The 17774-nt window shown below is 39.2% G+C and overlaps 3 protein-coding genes across 3 annotated transcripts; 1 reads left to right on the forward strand and 2 right to left on the reverse strand.

The window, feature by feature from the left end:
- Positions 1-58: 58 nt before the first annotated feature.
- Positions 59-8644, forward strand: LOC135339954 (uncharacterized). The gene is made up of 13 exons (XM_064536208.1): positions 59-220; positions 1220-1339; positions 1657-1768; positions 2556-2649; positions 4490-4544; positions 5329-5547; positions 5724-5806; positions 5988-6089; positions 6396-6541; positions 7014-7152; positions 7213-7325; positions 7624-7708; positions 8501-8644. Exons 2-13 carry the CDS (start codon positions 1222-1224, stop codon positions 8546-8548), a joined length of 1314 nt encoding a protein of 437 aa, XP_064392278.1. The 5' UTR covers positions 59-220; positions 1220-1221; the 3' UTR covers positions 8549-8644.
- Positions 2970-5330, reverse strand: LOC135339956 (uncharacterized). The gene is made up of 3 exons (XM_064536211.1): positions 3891-5330; positions 3406-3687; positions 2970-3197 (listed from the first exon to the last, which is right to left on the reverse strand). The coding sequence occupies exons 1-3, from the start codon at positions 4015-4017 to the stop codon at positions 3049-3051; spliced, it is 558 nt and encodes a 185-aa protein (XP_064392281.1). The 5' UTR covers positions 4018-5330; the 3' UTR covers positions 2970-3048.
- Positions 8645-13080: 4436 nt separating the features above from the next.
- LOC135339959 (uncharacterized) lies at positions 13081-15686 on the reverse strand. Its single transcript, XM_064536216.1, has one exon. It carries the CDS (start codon positions 15600-15602, stop codon positions 13233-13235), a length of 2370 nt encoding a protein of 789 aa, XP_064392286.1. The 5' UTR covers positions 15603-15686; the 3' UTR covers positions 13081-13232.
- Between the last annotated feature and the right edge of the window lie 2088 nt (positions 15687-17774).

Raw genomic sequence — 17774 nt, forward strand, 5'->3', positions numbered from 1 at the left:
ACGGTCTACTCTACTGTTTATTACCAGCCTCGATTCCAGGCCGCTGGGCTCATAGCAGAGCTAGCTGTACCCTAGCCCTAGCTTTGACCTTTGATCAGGAGGCGGTACTACTAAGCGCAAGCTAAGGTATACAACTTAACTATTATAGCTAGCTTACAGGATCAGGTGGTTGCAGGATCACCAGTTTTCACATCTCAGACTGTTCCTTACATCTGTCCATGTGAGTGACCATTATTATGCCAGCCTAGAAAGTCTTGATAGTGATTATAGGGCTCTCAGAAAGACAAGCAATCAAGCTGATGAGACTCCCTTTGTTAAATATCTAATAACATAATTATTATTGACTCTGCCAATTGTATAATTTATATCCCCGGCCCCACCTACGTACGTACGTGATTAATTAATACCAGTAAAACCTCTATTTAAAGCGCCATTTAAAATAATCACGTTTTGCAAGACTATGTGCACAAATAATGTCGCATGTTTAGAGTGTCGCCTTAACCAGGCCAAGCCATAGACTAATTACATGTTTCATGGATGCCTAGCAGGTCTCTTTTTGTGAAAATCTAAAAAAACACCCACACCTAGCGCCAGCGCCTTACCCTTATAAGGCTCATTTGTTACCACAACTTACCATTACGTTGGGGAAGCCGCCTTAGTTGGGCGTGGCCCACCCTGGACGCTCACGTAGGGTTGGGCACCACTGCAATCAGCCACTGGTACTTACTTAGCTTTAGTGTGTTGCTATAAGCATGAATATGATTAATCCTAAGTAGGCGGTAACCTCAAAGCTCAGTTAGAATGCTACTGCAGGAGTCACTTTGGATGCTACTAGCTCTCCTGGATCAAGCTGGCTTGTTTAGTATTGTTGCATTTTACTAGTTACTGACTCGTTCATTAATGATGAGCCACGCCTTCAGCACTTGAACTCTGCAATCTGATTGGGCTGTAACATTTCTACAGCAGGATGCAGCAGGAACAAAACCTTACATTGCAGTGGTGCCCAACCCCACGCAGTTGGTTGGACTCTGCCCAACTAGGGAAGCCTAACGATTTTTTACAAGAGGCAAAAACTATACATGTATATACTCTCCCTATTTTTTTTTTTTTTTTGATTCTATTTTTATTTTTACCGGCCTGCCTGGTCCATAAATTGTTGATGAAAGTCCGTGAAACTTGCTAAATAGAGATTATATGGTAAACCACTTTCCTCATTTAGCAATGTCCAAAATTAAGAAGAAACAGCGAAGTGCAGCCAATACAACTGAGTCAGCAACTCTCTCTGTGAACGAGAAGATTCTTCATGAGTCTTTCCAGCTGTATACAGACGAGGAAAAAGGTTTGAACCTCTTAACTGAATCCTCTTGAGTCAAAAGTTTATTAAGTGGATTGGTATAACCATAGTAACTCGTAAATGAACATAATTGGTGGTCGAGTGCACGAATCTAGACTTCATGCAGCTGTTCTTCCTACTTTTTTAAAGCTTGTTTTTGTCTTTAGCTCTAGAGATTTATGGTAATAAATCCAGCGAGCCCGAGAGCAAGTTGGTTTACGTTTAACATGTACAACAAATATTTGCATGGCTACATGTATCATCATAACTGTGTGTACATGATGTCACGCTGTGAGCTCCTGCTGCTGTATGCACTCTCTCAGGGTTGATAGTTTTGGGTGAGAAAGTTGGATTGACTCTTTTGGCACCGAGGAAGAAAATCACAGTGCTGCTCATTGGGAACCACTCCGCTGGGAAGAGCTCATTCATCAACTGGTGTGTAATGTTTTGTGTGGTGCATGACCGATGGGTATTGCAGGCATACTCCCTTTAGGACTGAAATGTGACGTACATGTACGTATAACTAAAAGAATTTCCCTCCTAATTATCCAAGCAGTACACTCATGGAGCTCTTCATGCAACAAAATTTCTTTTAGGTACACGTACGGTAATAAAAGCTGATTGGTGCGTGTGCGTGTGCGTGTGTGTGTGTGTCTGTATTCCATCTGTAACGGCTTGAAAAGCGAGGCTTCTATAAATTATAGGCTTCTAGCCATGTTTTCTTGACATGTCAGGGCTGCATCCAGGATTTTGGATCAGGGGAGGCAAATTGGGCAAATTAAAAATGTAGGAGGGGCGAAGTCATCAGAATTATAGCAGTACAAATGAATCTGCCAGATCCTAGGGGGGGCGAAACTGTGCCCAGGGTGGGAGAATTACCCCCCTCGCCCCCCCCTCAATGCAGCTCTGCATGTGTTTCAATTAATGGTCATGTAAAATCTTTAAAGCAGTCTTGCATTTTGACTTGTACATTTGCTCATTGACAGATAATGCACGTACATTATATATTTGTAATCTTACGGTGATGCGTTCTTATTCATGTAAATGAAACTGCCCTCCTACTTTAGCTTGACTGTTTGTAAGTCACAGATTTCCTTAGTCTTGATTGTTGTACAGATCGATACTCGTTACTTGCCATGGATGCCGAATTCATATATGAAATAATTATACCTGTAACATTGCATGCCTGTATAATTACATAGTTATATAATATACATTACAGGTACATCGAAGAGCATGTTCAAAGGACATCAGTCGCCATAGAAACTCAAGGTTTTACGCTAATCACAAGTGGAAAGAAGAGAGAGTCCTTGACAGTAAGTATGCTGTTTGTTGGGATACATGTACCGTAGTGCAAATGCGTGATACGTACTATCTAACTATTTATGCGAGCACCTATCATACATGTACATACTTTTGCATTGCACAATTAATTTGAGACCTGTGCAATCCCTATTGAAATCGCGGCGTTTCATCGAGGAAATAATTAATTGTATTTTGGAGGGCCAAAGCGCATTATTCGTTATTTTATACTCGCATAAATACAGTACGCCGTGTAAAGATACGTGATTCTAGAGAATTGTCTGTCTGCACAGTGAAGAAGACAGATACATGCCATGTATACACTTGAGACAAAACTTATTGGTACAGTCATGTACATAACATATGGATCGATCAAATATTAGTGTCACTTTGTCATTCAGTAGTTTGTCTACTCAGATCACACTGTCGTTGAGGTCTAAGATAGCCTTGAGGTCTTCTCTGGTGAGGTCTGGTCCGTCAGTTGGGGAGAGAAGTAGTGGTTCTAGGCCCTGGGGGTTACTCCAGGGGGCAGGGAGGACGGTCTGGGTAGAGCTTTGGGGGTCTGTAGAGGGAACAGGGATAGTCATGTCTACTGTTTAGTAGCATATGTACTTATAATTATGTAAACATACAAAAGTAATTTGGCCTAGAAATTAAAGTAGTGTAAGGTTATACACACCCTTATAACTGCAACTTTCTTATAACTGCAATAGACGTACAGCCTTTAAATATAAGATCTAGAGTTACACAAATCTACATGTACCGCACACCTTTCTTGCTGTCATCCACCACCCATCCTCTGGGTGTTGAGGCCAGGTTGAATGACTGTCCAGGTAGTCGTGGAATGTCCTTAAATGAATCTACGTGGGGATGAACCAAAAACTGAACGAACTCAGGGTAGACAATAAGTCCTTTCCCCTCTCCCGTAGGTGGTGGGGGTGGGTAGTGGGTTGTAGCTTGTGCTCTGGGTATGGGGGTATGAGGTGATTGTGATGGTGTAGATCGGGGCAAGTGGGTGGGGGAGATCATCTGCTCTTGCTTTCTCTTATTGCCTGCAGCGGGTTATCACGTGTTCTTAACTGACTGTCACACTGACTTGTAACTCATATCATGTATAGCAGCTGATAAGCTGCTACACATGTATTTAGATGAAGGCTTGCTTCTATATATCTAGTAAGGCTCTGCAGAAATGGAATTATTGCTACTACCAATAAGAAATTACAAGAGGTGCTTGTACGTGTGTTAGCTAAATTACCTCTGTTTTTTTGTAACGTTCCAGGTTGCTTCTCTTCAGCTTGTGGAGGACTACTCATCTTCTTGGTTGCCACTTCAGACAGGGCTCTTGCAAAGTGCTTATCAACCAGATCCTTGGCACTGTTCATCTTTCTGCCTTGTTCTCAGTCTTTGATACCAATTGTGATGATGTTCCTACTAACACTGCTCAGGGTAGCTTAATACAAATTTCCTTCTATTTCTTTACTCTTTATTCTGCTGTGTGCACAATTACACTATGGTCATAGGACACAGACATACCTAACTGTACTCAATGATAGCTCATAGGAACTGACAATTAAAAATAGCTCTTTTAATGGGAATTTTATTCTCCATTAATCTCACACTTCGTAACAACAAAGGGACTTCAAAGGACACACAATTATTACCTATCTTTGAAACAGTCTTAGATTGGGACAATGATTTCAGTTCATGTTCATAGCTATACTCTGAAATGATGGACATAATTGCTGACTATTAGCGCGAGAGCGAGAGAAATGAGCATAGTTTTTCCTGGTTGATTTGTGTTTGCTAGTACGATATAATTATGTATATATCACCCCCCCCCCCACACACACACAGGGAATGACCACACTGCATGTGTTTCCTCACATTAGAGACTTGGAGCATATTGAAGGTAATCAATTCCCCATCTTACATGTGTACGTATCATTCACATTTCATTGCATATATGTTTTCTTTAGGCCAATTGCTTGTTTGTGCTGAGTGTAATTAAACTATAAGAGTATGCATTTAAGGTACCGGAGTATAAATTAAAGCATGGATTTCAAGCTACATGTACGTACACGTACATGTACATCTCTGTAAATGTGAGAGATTTAGTACAGTGAGTTTTGTGCCATGCCTAGTCGGTGTGTAATGAGCATGCAAAGAAATGTGTACAAATGTTCAGCTAAATCTGAGCTTCACATTGTTATCAGATTTATCATGTCCACTTTTCTGTAGACCAGCGTATAGCAAACCAAAAGATGGTTGCAAAGAGTGTATAAATTATATTGTTTATTGCTTACATGACTACGACTTCATTGGTGGAGTCCTCTGTATTTAGTTACTACATGTACTTAGGGAATACTAATGATGCGAGGTCGTGGCTATAATTATATGCAGTACTTAAAGAAAGGCTCTTGTAGTGTACGTGCACGTATGTATATATATTAGGCAATAATTTAGACATTCAAGCTTTATGAGATTGTGGGAGCTAGGGGACACTGGACTAATAGTCTGAGTTCATGTGTACAAAGAGGAAGTGTGCATAGTGTTAGTTTTAGGAGAAAGGGTGTCATATGCCGCAACCATGCATCGTGTAGGAAAGTTGTCTAAGCATTGTTTGAATGTCATGCAGTAGCCCACGACTAGTAATGTTAGTCGTTGCTTTGTGATGACTCTTCTGTTGTGTGCAGGTGTGGTGGATTATCTGGACACCCAAGTGTCTACCTCCAAGCAGAAGAAGTTTAACCTGGTGACGTTTATAGACTCACCTGGACTTGTGGATGGTGATATGAACTATCCCTTTGATGTAAATGAGGCCATTATCATGCTGGGAAACACGGTTGACTTGATCTTCGTGCTTTTCGATCCGTTAGGACAAGCACTCTGTAAGAGGACACTCAATATCCTTGGTGAGAATTTTTAGGTGGTATAATTGTGTTGCATGCCATGCAACACAGTGCAACATACTACATACACAGTCATACCCATATACTAGTAAAAGTGATTTAATTGGCCCTCATTTTAGTTCCCATTGAAGCACTCATGTATGTGCTCTATGTGCTCGCTATATTATTACTACCTGCAGAGGAGCTAAGTAAGCAGAATTCCGGAAAGTTGAAGCTGTTCCTTAGCAAGGCCGACACTGCCGGGCTAGAGAAAGACAGGCAGGTGAGATATCAGTGTTGCCAAGCACATGTACATTTATGAGTCCCTGAAGGCTTAATGTTATATTTGTGTTTCCGAGAAAGGGTTAATAGTTTGTATCACCACTCACAGTTGTAGGATGTGTATGTTAACAATATTATTAGGCTACTGTGCATTACATGCACTTTTTCTACTACACGTACAGCGAGTTTTGATTCAAATCACGCAAGAGATCTGCAAACGACCGGGACTGAATAAGGCTGGGTTTGACATGCCAGCCATTTTTGTTCCCACTCTGGCTGAAAAGGTACATGTACATGTATAACTTTTAGCCTATAATAACACAGCTATACATGTAGCTGTGAAGTGTTTGCTATGTAAAACTTACAGCATCCTTTTTAGCAAGAATCATAGTCGATTATTTCCGACTCTTTTTCACCGTTTGCTGCATGTGTAACTGCAAGTATATGACATTGTGTGTATTTATAGTCTGCTAGTACTGTTAGCTTTATTGCCATGAATCTTTGGCGCCTCCACCGAGGTATCAGCACCCGCGGCGCTTTCATTATACCATAATTATATAGTATACTTTAATCTTTATGCTTGGATTCAGAGTTCTAAATGCGAGAACCAGATTGAAGAGTTGTGCTTGGAGATAGAAAATACCATCAATAGGAGCATACAGAATACCCTCAATACACTGGAGAGAGACGCTCAGCTCATTGTTAACAAGATAAATGAAAAGCAGCAACATGACAGGTGAGATAGAATTTTAACTCTGAGGCAGCGTATGTGATCATGGCCGGGTTATAGTAGTCTGTCAGTGTGTTGTTCTGTTTTTTTTTTGTTACTCTGAGTCTACTCACTTTGATACCAAAGTATGCGCTTATACATGTACATGTACATGTACATGCCTATATGCTATACATGTATTCGAGTAAGCCCAGTTTCTGCGGTAGCTGTATATGTTTGGTGGCTCGATCCTAATGTTGCTTTTTCTTTCCCGGTACCCTCTTTTTCCATAATAGCGAGATTATACGAGACTAAGAATGTGCTGGCTTAGTAGAATCCATATATGGGATGTGTTGTACAAGTACAGTATTTATAGACTGAGTCAATTCATCACAGTGCTGCATATTTTTAGTTTGAAACTACAACACACTCCATGTTCTTTACATGGCCGTCAAAAATGCACGTTGTCATTTTAACTGCCTGCAATTTTACTCTATAGTGCTCAGAACCGAGCCAACTTATCATCCAAATGCCGTGGCGTGGTGCTCTATCTGTTAGCGATATTCCTCTTCCTCTCATTCTGTATCCCATTCGCTCACAAGGTTTCAGTTGGATCTCTGCAATTGGATGCCTATCTCGTGAGTGCACTAAATACATAGTTAGAAACTTGACTTATGCTAATGGTAATTACTACGCAGGATGTTTTTTTTCTGCTATGGAATGCCAGTTCCGACAGCTACCATACTGCTATCACCCTTGGTTACCTGTTATTTTCCCTGCTGTTGTTCTTCATTGGAGGCAGATGGTTTCGGTTAGCTTGACTTTCACGATCAGATTGTGCTTTGTTCCTATAAATAGTACTATTACTGTGCTTAATATTGTAACAACTGTTAGTTACTAAGAGGGTATACAACAGGTATGTTAGTCATTTTGGCGTATAGAAATCAGCTACTGTATATGTATATATAGGCATAAGAAATGTCTACCCATATATGTATGATCATAGTATGCACACGATTCTTATTTACTTGATCAGTATTTTCCCTTGCCGATAATTATGGTGAACTAGCTAGTTTCGATTTGTAAATCACTTGATTTCTCATTAACAGAACTGCCCTTACATTGAGCCGTTCTCAGAAAAAAGAGCTTGAAGCGCAAGTGGAATATGTCAACGATATCGTCAAGGGAAGAAAGGTGTGTGTGATACAGAACTGTATCATCAGCTATTCCTCGTTTGTTTGGGCAATAGTTTTGTTTTGCTGTTGCCTTAATTATGCCTCAAAAGATATCACACAGGAGGCATTCGGTATGAACGCGGTTAATGGTAAAGCTGTGTGTATGTGTGTGTATATTTCACTTGCAATATGCGACGAAAATAAAGCTTTTAGAATTCTTGGATTTTTCAAGCTTCTTTCTCGAGTTATGGTTAGTTTTACTTATTAATAGTGAAGGCTGTTGCAGTCTCTTAAGAACTGTGCATATAGCATCATAATTATGTTCACACAAACTTTCGTGAGTTAGCCTCCCACTAAAGTGCTAGCTATTTGAGAGTGAGAAAAGAACTACAAACATATATGTACATGTATAATGCCATAATTGTGAACTTTGACCTTGCTACAGATCCACCCAAATTTTGTAGGAAATGCACATGATATTAAACTTCATCCTAATACTACTATCCTTCAAGAACATCTCTAGCCAATCAGACATCTGTAATTCCATTAAGCTTTTTTCCGTAACACTCCGTAAAACTTTTCAAAACATGCTGCGAAGCATTTAGCACCGCAGTGCTTTTACTGTACGAGTGTCTGTACGAGTGTCTGTTACAGTATCCTTGATTATTTATACTGAGCTACATGTACAGTTTGTATGCTTTAATTGGCACACTCCCATACGTGCTGTAAGGTTGTGAAACAAGCTAAAAGAAGACAAATTTTTGATAATTGTCATGTAATGTTATGTATATACATTGTACACCCCTCACAGGCCCAGATGTACAAAGACTATCTACAGCAGAGTGTAGAGCTGACATGACCTTTATATGTGTAGGTACGTATGATTTATTTTTCTTGATCCCACATTATACATGTATGAAGCAAAGTAAAAGTAATTTCATCTTTCATCCTTGAATTGAATTCTTTTCTTTGTACCACTATGATAATAATATTACTGTAAGTGTAAGGGTTGTGTCACTGTGTATATAGTTAGTGTGCAGTACATATACGGCACTTCACTCAAGTGTAAGCTAATACTAGGTGTTTGCGTATAGTAATAGTACGCTTTACTGGTCCAGGATGGATAGATGTTTAATTATTGGTTCCATGCAATCATAATTATGTTGTGACTGTTTTGTATCACGTTTATACAGTATAAATTTAGTTTTGAGTGTCTCTCACTTATCCTTATTTTAGACCACCCTTAAATTTGGGTCTGCGGTCTGCGATGTGTACTAGACCCCAATTTAGGAATATCTCCCAGAAGCTGTCTATTCTAGGGGAGGCTTCACGTAGGGTGCAACAAGTAGTAATAGATCTATGTACTTGTTTAGCATGTCAGGTCATGCATGTAACGTTCACACTTGAAAACCTTACTACAACAACTTATCAACTACCGTATTACTAGAATGTTTTGCGAGCATCAAACATTTGCGAACTTTGCGAGGGTTGATCAATTCGCAACAATAAAAATCCGCAAAACCTAATTTATTACTAGTAAATACACACGATCCTTGCCAGAACGCAATAGTTGGATCGCAAAAGGGTCAAATTTTCTGCTGATTTGGCTCATTCACAAAGGTTTTTCACCAGCAAAATATTCTAGTAATACGGTACCTAGAGCGCTACTGTAACAATGTGTGTTGTGTCTATCACACCTTTGTACAGTGAAAATTGGTCTGACCTATTTTTGGGAATTATGTATTGAAACTATAAGTGATACTTGCTACAGTGTCAACGGTTAGTTACTAACACTGCTTTTTCTGCCAAATAGCTAGAAGCCTCGACCCAGGTACAAACTGTATGTCTGGCTTGCGAGATAAATAGCTATAACGCTCTATGCAAGGCTAAGGCTAGTCGAGCGCCGCCGCCCTCCTTGAATTCCACCAGCAGAACAAAACTGTGGATAGGTTTGACTCCCGACCTCCTTCCGGGCAACGGCAACGGTAGAGGGCGGCGGCGCCCGACTAGGCTAAGGCCATGCAAAGTCAATTTGTAGTTTCTCAGGCCCTCGCGCTTGGAAATTGACTGCTTTCCAAATATCACGTGACCTCAAATTAGAGGCACTAAAAGAAAAGACAATGATAAATTTGTATGGTTTTTTGGTCATGATGACTAAAATTAAATATGCACTTCCACTTATTGAGGAAGTTAGGGGTGTGTTTTCAATTACAATTCTATGAATATCATTATCATTGAGAAACTACAAATTGACTTTGCATGGCCTAGCCTCGAATTAGCCTCGAATCCAGGCGGCCTGGTCTCGAGGCTAAACTCGAATATGAACCGTTTTTGTGGCGTATGATTGTGAAGAGACTGCAGCTTCAATGAAAGTGTAACTCAAAAATCAAACTCCCAAAACAGTTCCACTCGCATTGCAACTGTTAAGCTAGTTATAGCTGCATGGCCATGGAATACACACCACACACACACACACACACACACACACACTCAAACTGCACAACAGTTGAGAACATGGATTTCGTCCAACCGTTCAGAATCTGAAAGCAGACAAGGTCAAACACTCCTTGCTAATTTTGACCTTTTAATGAACTTATACTTACTGTACTTATTCGATTTAAAGCGACACTTTTTAATAATTACAAAGCCAGAGGTCGTTTCTTTTGGAGGTTGAAAAATTATGTTGAAGTTCTGGTGTCGCATATTTAGAGGGTCGCATCTAATTGGATACTGTCATCGATTATAGGCCGCTTAAATTACATTGTTTCTTAATCTTGCGGCCTGGAATCAAGGCTGTGGTTTGACACAAATTGTTTGTTATGACTACATAGATTTTCTTTTATCTACACAATGGTATCAGCAAAATTTATTAGAAATCACAAGATTCACATTTATGTACCAATGCCAGCAAATTTGCAGTTTTCTTTTACTCTCTATGCTGCAAGCACTGTAGCTAGCCTATGACAGGCTGTTGCTTTGTACTTACTCGCTAGGGCTTGTAGAAGCTAGTAGCTATGACTCTCAAATTTGGAAGACTAGTGGCTATTGTTTCCACGTGGGTATAGTGAGGGAAAAGTCAAGTGGTGTCCAACCTCCTTGGATTTGAAAGTGTTTTTTGTTAGGGTTTTTATTATGCACCACATGCAGTACGTACGTTATGGTAACTGTGTGTATTTGCTCAGTGCAATTGCAAAAAACCTAGCTGTGGGAACAGTATAGGAGGAAACCAGGTTTCATCTTTAACATTTTAGGTCTTTTTTCATTGACTTGTAGTCTATGTAGTCATAACAAACAACTTGTGTTGGCAACACAGAATAATTATTAGGTTTCCTGAATAGTGCAGGTGAATAGTATCAATTCATGAATAGTATGGCTACCATCTACTATTACCAGGATACCTGGTATATGAGGAAACAGATCTTGAATTCATTTGTAAGTAAGAAGAAAACCTACTAAGTGACTACCGGGCTTCCTTGATAGACTACTAGTTTGCTTATCTCTATACCGTCAGGATGCATATACATGTACACCTATAATAATTATATGTACCATATAGCGGGTAATTTTCGTTGGTGTAAATTTTCGTATACCCATTTAAATATTGAAATTATTATTTGTACAGCTCAGGATAGTAACGTTGAACCTATTGCGGTAGAATTTGTATGATGCTCTACAATACGAAACTAACCCGCTAATAATTATAATTATTGTATGTATAGGAAACACACTTGTTAGGTACCGTAATTAAATTATAAGCTCTTATTAACAACGTAGGTATGAATTAATACGCGATAATTATGATAGACACTCGCGTAAATAGCATTGTTAGTATTGCACATTATTTTCTAGCACTATACCTGTTATTCATTTGTGCAAAGTTATGAAGTTTTTATGCTTATGTCGACTTGTTTTGTAAACACTTCAATGAGGGCCAAACACTACTTATTATATACTTGTGTAGATAATAAGATAATTATTATCGTATCTTGATCAAAAGATAATTATTAGCGTATCTTGATCCATGACATTTCACTAACGTCGAGAATTGGCTTCGTCAACATTGCCGTACATCTGGTAACATGCGGTCAACACCCACAATGCAATTGTATAGTATCATACAATCGCGATTTGTCTCGGACGTCACATGAACAGAGCACTTAGTAATTTTCATGCATGGGGTAAAAAATTCGTTCAACTCGAAACGGTGAATTTTCATAAGTAAAAAATGTCACTATCTGCACTGCATTTTGGTAAACCACGCCTACGTTTTGTGGGGAACATTTTCGTGGAGGTCAGCTTGCCCACAAATATTTTACCCTACGAAAATTACCCGCTATTCAGTATAAGCAACCACATACCCACCACCTTTGGTTGCCATGGAAATGTTTTTGGATATGTTGAAGCTCAATTATTTAACGTGCACAATTCATCACAATTTTTTGAAAAATCAACGTCAAGATATTCCTCTACTCCATTAATTTATGTACCAATGCTCACAAATTTGGGATATTTTACTCTAATAGATTGCACTCACTGTTAATTGAATACTGCCATATGCACAAGGGTAATCTCCTTAAAATATAGCTTGTATATAAGGTAATTAACATGACGTGTTTAAAAATGGTACGAAGTATAGTGCATCTAGGTCAGTATTATTAAAGGATACAGTCCTATATATTATAGGAGTTCACTAAATACTATAGTTATTATTCGTATACAGCAATTCTAATTTCGACTTCACTTATTGTGCCTCCATACAAATGCAATCAGAACAGCATTGCAATGCTATAATGCAGCAAGCAGCAGGAATCGTTGACTCTAGATTAATCAGTGATTCGGTATTATTAGCTAGTGTATAGCCAAAATTACCACTACCTTGGGATCAAATTAAGTCATTGGGTATACAGTATCGCTACACTATGGTCCAGGGTACCTATAATTATTATTATAGCGAGCAAACCTAGTGTAATAAAATAAATGGTTGTGCTATTAACTCTTAAAAATCCCACAAGCACCTGCGTGCTTAATGCCCTATAAGGCTTTGGTGTCACCAATATTTAATAGGGTATTACTATAATGATTATAGAAGCACAGAAAGTTGATCAGTATTAGCAATGTGCACTTCTTGATTCTATTATTTTTGTGTGAACGTCATAATTATGCATGTACATAAACTCTTTTTGAAAACGTATCATACCCATGCATGCATGCATACAGTGAAGCACACACAATGCTTTGGCTACTGTAGCAATTGCTGCCATACCGGTATTTAGCACACACAATACTTCAGCTACTGTACCAATTGCTGCCATACCGGTATTTAGCACACACAATGCTTTGGCTACTGTACCAATTGCTGCCATACCGGTATTTTAGTTAGGGTGACATGAACAGTTGTAAACATTACATGTTCTCATGAAATTGGTAACATAAAAAAATCGTTCATTTGTAAAACTGGACATACTTATACAACCAGGCAGCTAAAAGAAACAGTCATAAATTATACATAAATTATCATTATTCACTACAAAAATGTACAGCAGCTACTTCATTTCAATCTCAACTTTAGTTATTGAGCTTCCATTCTTCTTTGAACAAACAATAATAAATGCAATCAGAACAGCAATGAATGCAGCAAGAAGCAGAAATGAAATGACAGCAAGAGCAATTGTTGCGTCACGATAGCTTGTGAATTCAGATGGATTAATCAGTGGTTCGGTAGCTGGTGTGGCAGGATCCATTGTGGAGAAATCAAAATTCTCACAAGTTGGGAAGCGGTTGGGTACAGGGAAACTTCCAGGCACAGATGTTTCATTGACAACCATGGCCATTCCAAAAAGGAGATGAGGTTCAATGTGGCAATGCATGATCCACCAACCCCAGTTGTTTCTCGGGAAGCGTAATCGAACATAACCACCAACAGGAACAATAACCGTGTCTTTCAGAGGGCATGTGTTGCTCTGTTCACAAGCAGATGTGGGTACTACATCATTGGCCCAACGTACCCCAGTATTGCAAAAACCACCATCAGCAGAACAATTTATGTCACTATTAATCATGCTGACAGTTCCATTTACATAAGTAGGAAAGCCAACATTCATTATAAAGTAGTGATGTCCATGCAAGTGAATGGGGTGAGCTTCACCCCCAGATATATCTTTGTCCTGTCCGAGATTCATGAAAACAAACTCTATTGTGTCGTTAGTTGCAGTATAAGTGTGAACGCAAGTAAATGGTGGCTGAGTTGATAGTGTAGTAGTTGGAGCAGCGGTAGACGGGCCTCCGGAACTTACAGTTGTAGGAGTTTGAAAAACACTGTACTGACAGAAAAGGTTTGGTGGAATATCTTCAAGCTGAGACAGGGGTGGGCTTTGGGGAAAATCAAAAATACGATCATTAATAGATGGTCCTCGACTAAATCCAAAATTGAGGAAAGCAGTACTGCTTACATCATCATTTGGCACTGGTTCACGGTTAGATAGTTCAAGCTCTCCAACATTTATGCACTGGATATTCAAATCGGGAGGAAAATTTTCAAATGGACAGTTTAGGGCATAACAACTGTTATTTGTTGTGCAGCGAGTATTCGGTTCGTACGAATCGTCAAAATCAACAGGGAGCACATCACTAGCACCGTCATAGTGAAGAACAGCATAACCACGATGGGATTTAACACAATACCCTCTTTGTTCCAGTTCGCTTGGAACTTCCAGAGTTTCTACTAGCATGAGGTAATTGTCAACATTTTCTGATGCGTTAAGAACAAAGTCATAACGTTCTCCAACGTGAACGATGATGAAGTCAACAGCTGTGTTGTTAGGTACTATAGCGTCAATACCGTCAGTAGCAATTACTCGCATTTTATGTCCACTTATGGAAAACCTATAAGCAAAAGTTACCTGCGATCCAATGATTCGAAAACGATAGCTTGTATTTGTAGAAACATTGAAGAAAGGAAGAGAGTTATTTGCAACTCTAAAACAATTCGACGCAGCTTGGTTAAACCTCCAGCCTCCAAAATTCATAAAGCCAGCAAAGAATAGCTCACCACTAGCAGATGTACCATCATATGTAGTAATAGACATATAAGGTACCGATGAATTAACTGGATCTGGCAGAGCATATGGAGCTTCTATCCAACTGTCGGAGTTAACAGGAAACCATTCAAAGAAGGAAATAGTATGTTCCTCTGGTATGTCTTCAAAGCCAGGATCGGACTCATCTGAATCCAGAACAACAAGTGCCCCGTACATTCCATTGCTCCTCTCATCGAACTGGTGAGAGTGGTACCAATATGTTCCAGCAGGATAAAACTCAAAATCATACACGAAACTATTACTTGGAAGAATGGGACACTGGGTGATGTATGGTACACCATCTGAATACTGATTTTGTGAGCCACTGCTGCCATTCACGTGTTGCCCATGCCAGTGCAAGGTGATTGCTTCTTTGCCAAGATTGTTGGTAACATTGATTCTAACTCGCTGATTTTTGTAACCGATAATAGTAGGCCCAGGTAGTTGGTCATTCACCACTAACAGATTCCTACGAGTTGTTCCATCTGCAACAATTGGCTGAAAGAGTTCAGTGACATTTCCATTTTCAACTAGATTTTCAAACACGAAATCAAAACCTCCTTCACTGTTAACTACGACTTGGAATCCACTAGATTCTCTCGTTCCATTTTTGACACAATATGCCGTCAGAGTTTCCATAGTTGAAACAGTAAGCTGAATGTAGCACGTTTCATTACGAGGTGGACATCTGATAGATGTCTGTGGTTGAACATAGCTTATTGCGTCAGCCTCAGCAAAAGTGATAGCAAGCACTACTATTGCAACAAACATTTTCGGAGCCATTACAGATCTAATTATGAGATGAGAAGCTGTAGGGTTGTATGGCATATGAGTCATGACTCTGGTCCTTAAATACCCTTGGTAAGGATCTAGTCAAGCCCAACATTTTAGGAGGAAGTCTGAGGAATGGTAAACACTCTACACCTTCTTAAATTACTCGTTGAACACACCAGAATAGGTGCATGATGTATAGGCATGTTGTGTTCCTCTTTTGTGAAGCCACACTTGTATCCCCTAATGCACGGAAAGAAACTTAACAGCAGAGGAACCGTTGTAAATTCATGCATGCACACACATAGCGACTATCAATTGCCTGGTCAAGGTACGCCTTGTGTTTTTATCAAATTCTGGTTCCTGTACCATTTAAGATTAGAGTAGAAGGGGATTGGCAACGGAAGTGGTTCACGGGATGTTTTACAATGACGTCTATGTAGAGCTCAGAAACAATCCGTGTTTCGCTTTCTACCCCGGGTAAGTTTACCGGGAAACTTATTGAGTCTAATCATAGTCTATGCATGTGTCTCAAAGACCCCTCTAACACTTAAACAAATGCCCCCTGATGGTGAGTATCATTTGGAAACGAAGAAAATACAATCTTGATAGTCGTGAAGTAGCTAGTCTAACACAGAGCGATTTTTCATGCTTGTGTTACTTTAGCTACTATGATATAGCTAAGGTTGTGTCACTAAGTAGTATGCTGTGTCCCCAAATGGCCACAAGTATTTGATGAAGTTGATGTTTAGCAGCAGAACTGCTCGTGGACTTTTTACAGACAGCAAAAACAATTCTCATGAATTATTTATGTTTAGACTCCACGTTGGAAGTAAGCCTCGATTAAAACCGCGGGGAAACACGGATGGTACTTCGAGGGTACCTCGTTTCCAATCCCTATCTACTCAATCTATGGTTAGACCTCATTTGGAATACAGTTCTCCAGTAATGTATGGAACCCACACCAAAATAAATACATAAAATTAATGACTTGGAAAAAGTGTAGAAAAGAGCTACATCCATGGGGGGTGTGTGGAACATACTTGGTCAAAACATCATTATTGAAGTTTCGCAATTTTTTTTTGTCAATAATTATATACAGCGGGCAAAACAACAGCTTGTCAGTCAGAATAATGACGATAAAAAACATCATACAATGTCAATTGGATTAAAATTTGCTTCAGCATGACATTTTGTTTGTTTTTGTTAGGCAAATAAAAGGTAAAATTATGCACTATAATTATAGTGTAAACTAAATTGTAGGGGTAGATTGTAAGGTTTCACCACATTTTGTCTGATTGACTAAAATAAAAAGGTATATAAATACCCTAGTGATGTAATTACAGTACGTGTCATATATACGGAAAGCAGGTTCTCATGGCCAACTCCAGCATAAACAATAAATGGATGGTGGGTACAAGAGGGGATAGCCTCAATTCCAGGCCTGTAAAGAGGGGCCCACCAACATAATTATCACAGCAAATCAACATCAACCACAAAGGGCATATCCCGTCACAGCCGGAATGCGGAATGGAGTACGGAACAGAACATGAAATGACATTGCGTTATATCTTTTTTGGTGAACATAATATAATTATAGTACTTATGTTGACTGTACACAACAGTCTGGTGTATAACCAAGCCTTTGCCATAGATTTCCACACACAGTGGGTTGCAGTCAGCAAAATTCTACTCTAAACTGTTTCTCATTACCACTGTGCAACAATGTTGTTGATCCTCTTTCCTACAGGTGTCATGCGATGATTACAGCCAGCTACATGCTAGGCTATGAAGATGAGCATGTGATTTGCAATTTATATTTAAATCTTTTAATTTCATGTGCAAAGTATCTTATCAAATAGAGCAGAATTTGCTTCATGGCCTATTGGGTAGTTTGCGTTTTCCTATTTTAGCTTGAGTGAATGGTTGAGAATTAATTTCTCCATACCAAAGATCGTTAGTTGCACATGTTCAGCGTGCATGTCTTTCAACACGCACAAATTCTTTAAAACATCAAGGGCCAATTATACAGAACCATCAGCATCATACTAATTTTGTCATTCACATATTCCATTCCATTCCGCATTCCAGCTTTTGCCACTACATGTAGCTCACGAAAATAACGAATTTTTACCCTTCAAAAAATGGCGATAGTTAAATTTCTTGCTGTGGCAACTCTTAAATGAGTATATTTCTGGTTTCATTACACAGTAGCTAAATACAGGAATTACCTCTCTA

Source organism: Halichondria panicea, chromosome 8 (assembly GCF_963675165.1).
Source record: "Halichondria panicea chromosome 8, odHalPani1.1, whole genome shotgun sequence".
In the NCBI taxonomy this organism is placed as follows: Eukaryota; Metazoa; Porifera; class Demospongiae; order Suberitida; family Halichondriidae; genus Halichondria; species Halichondria panicea.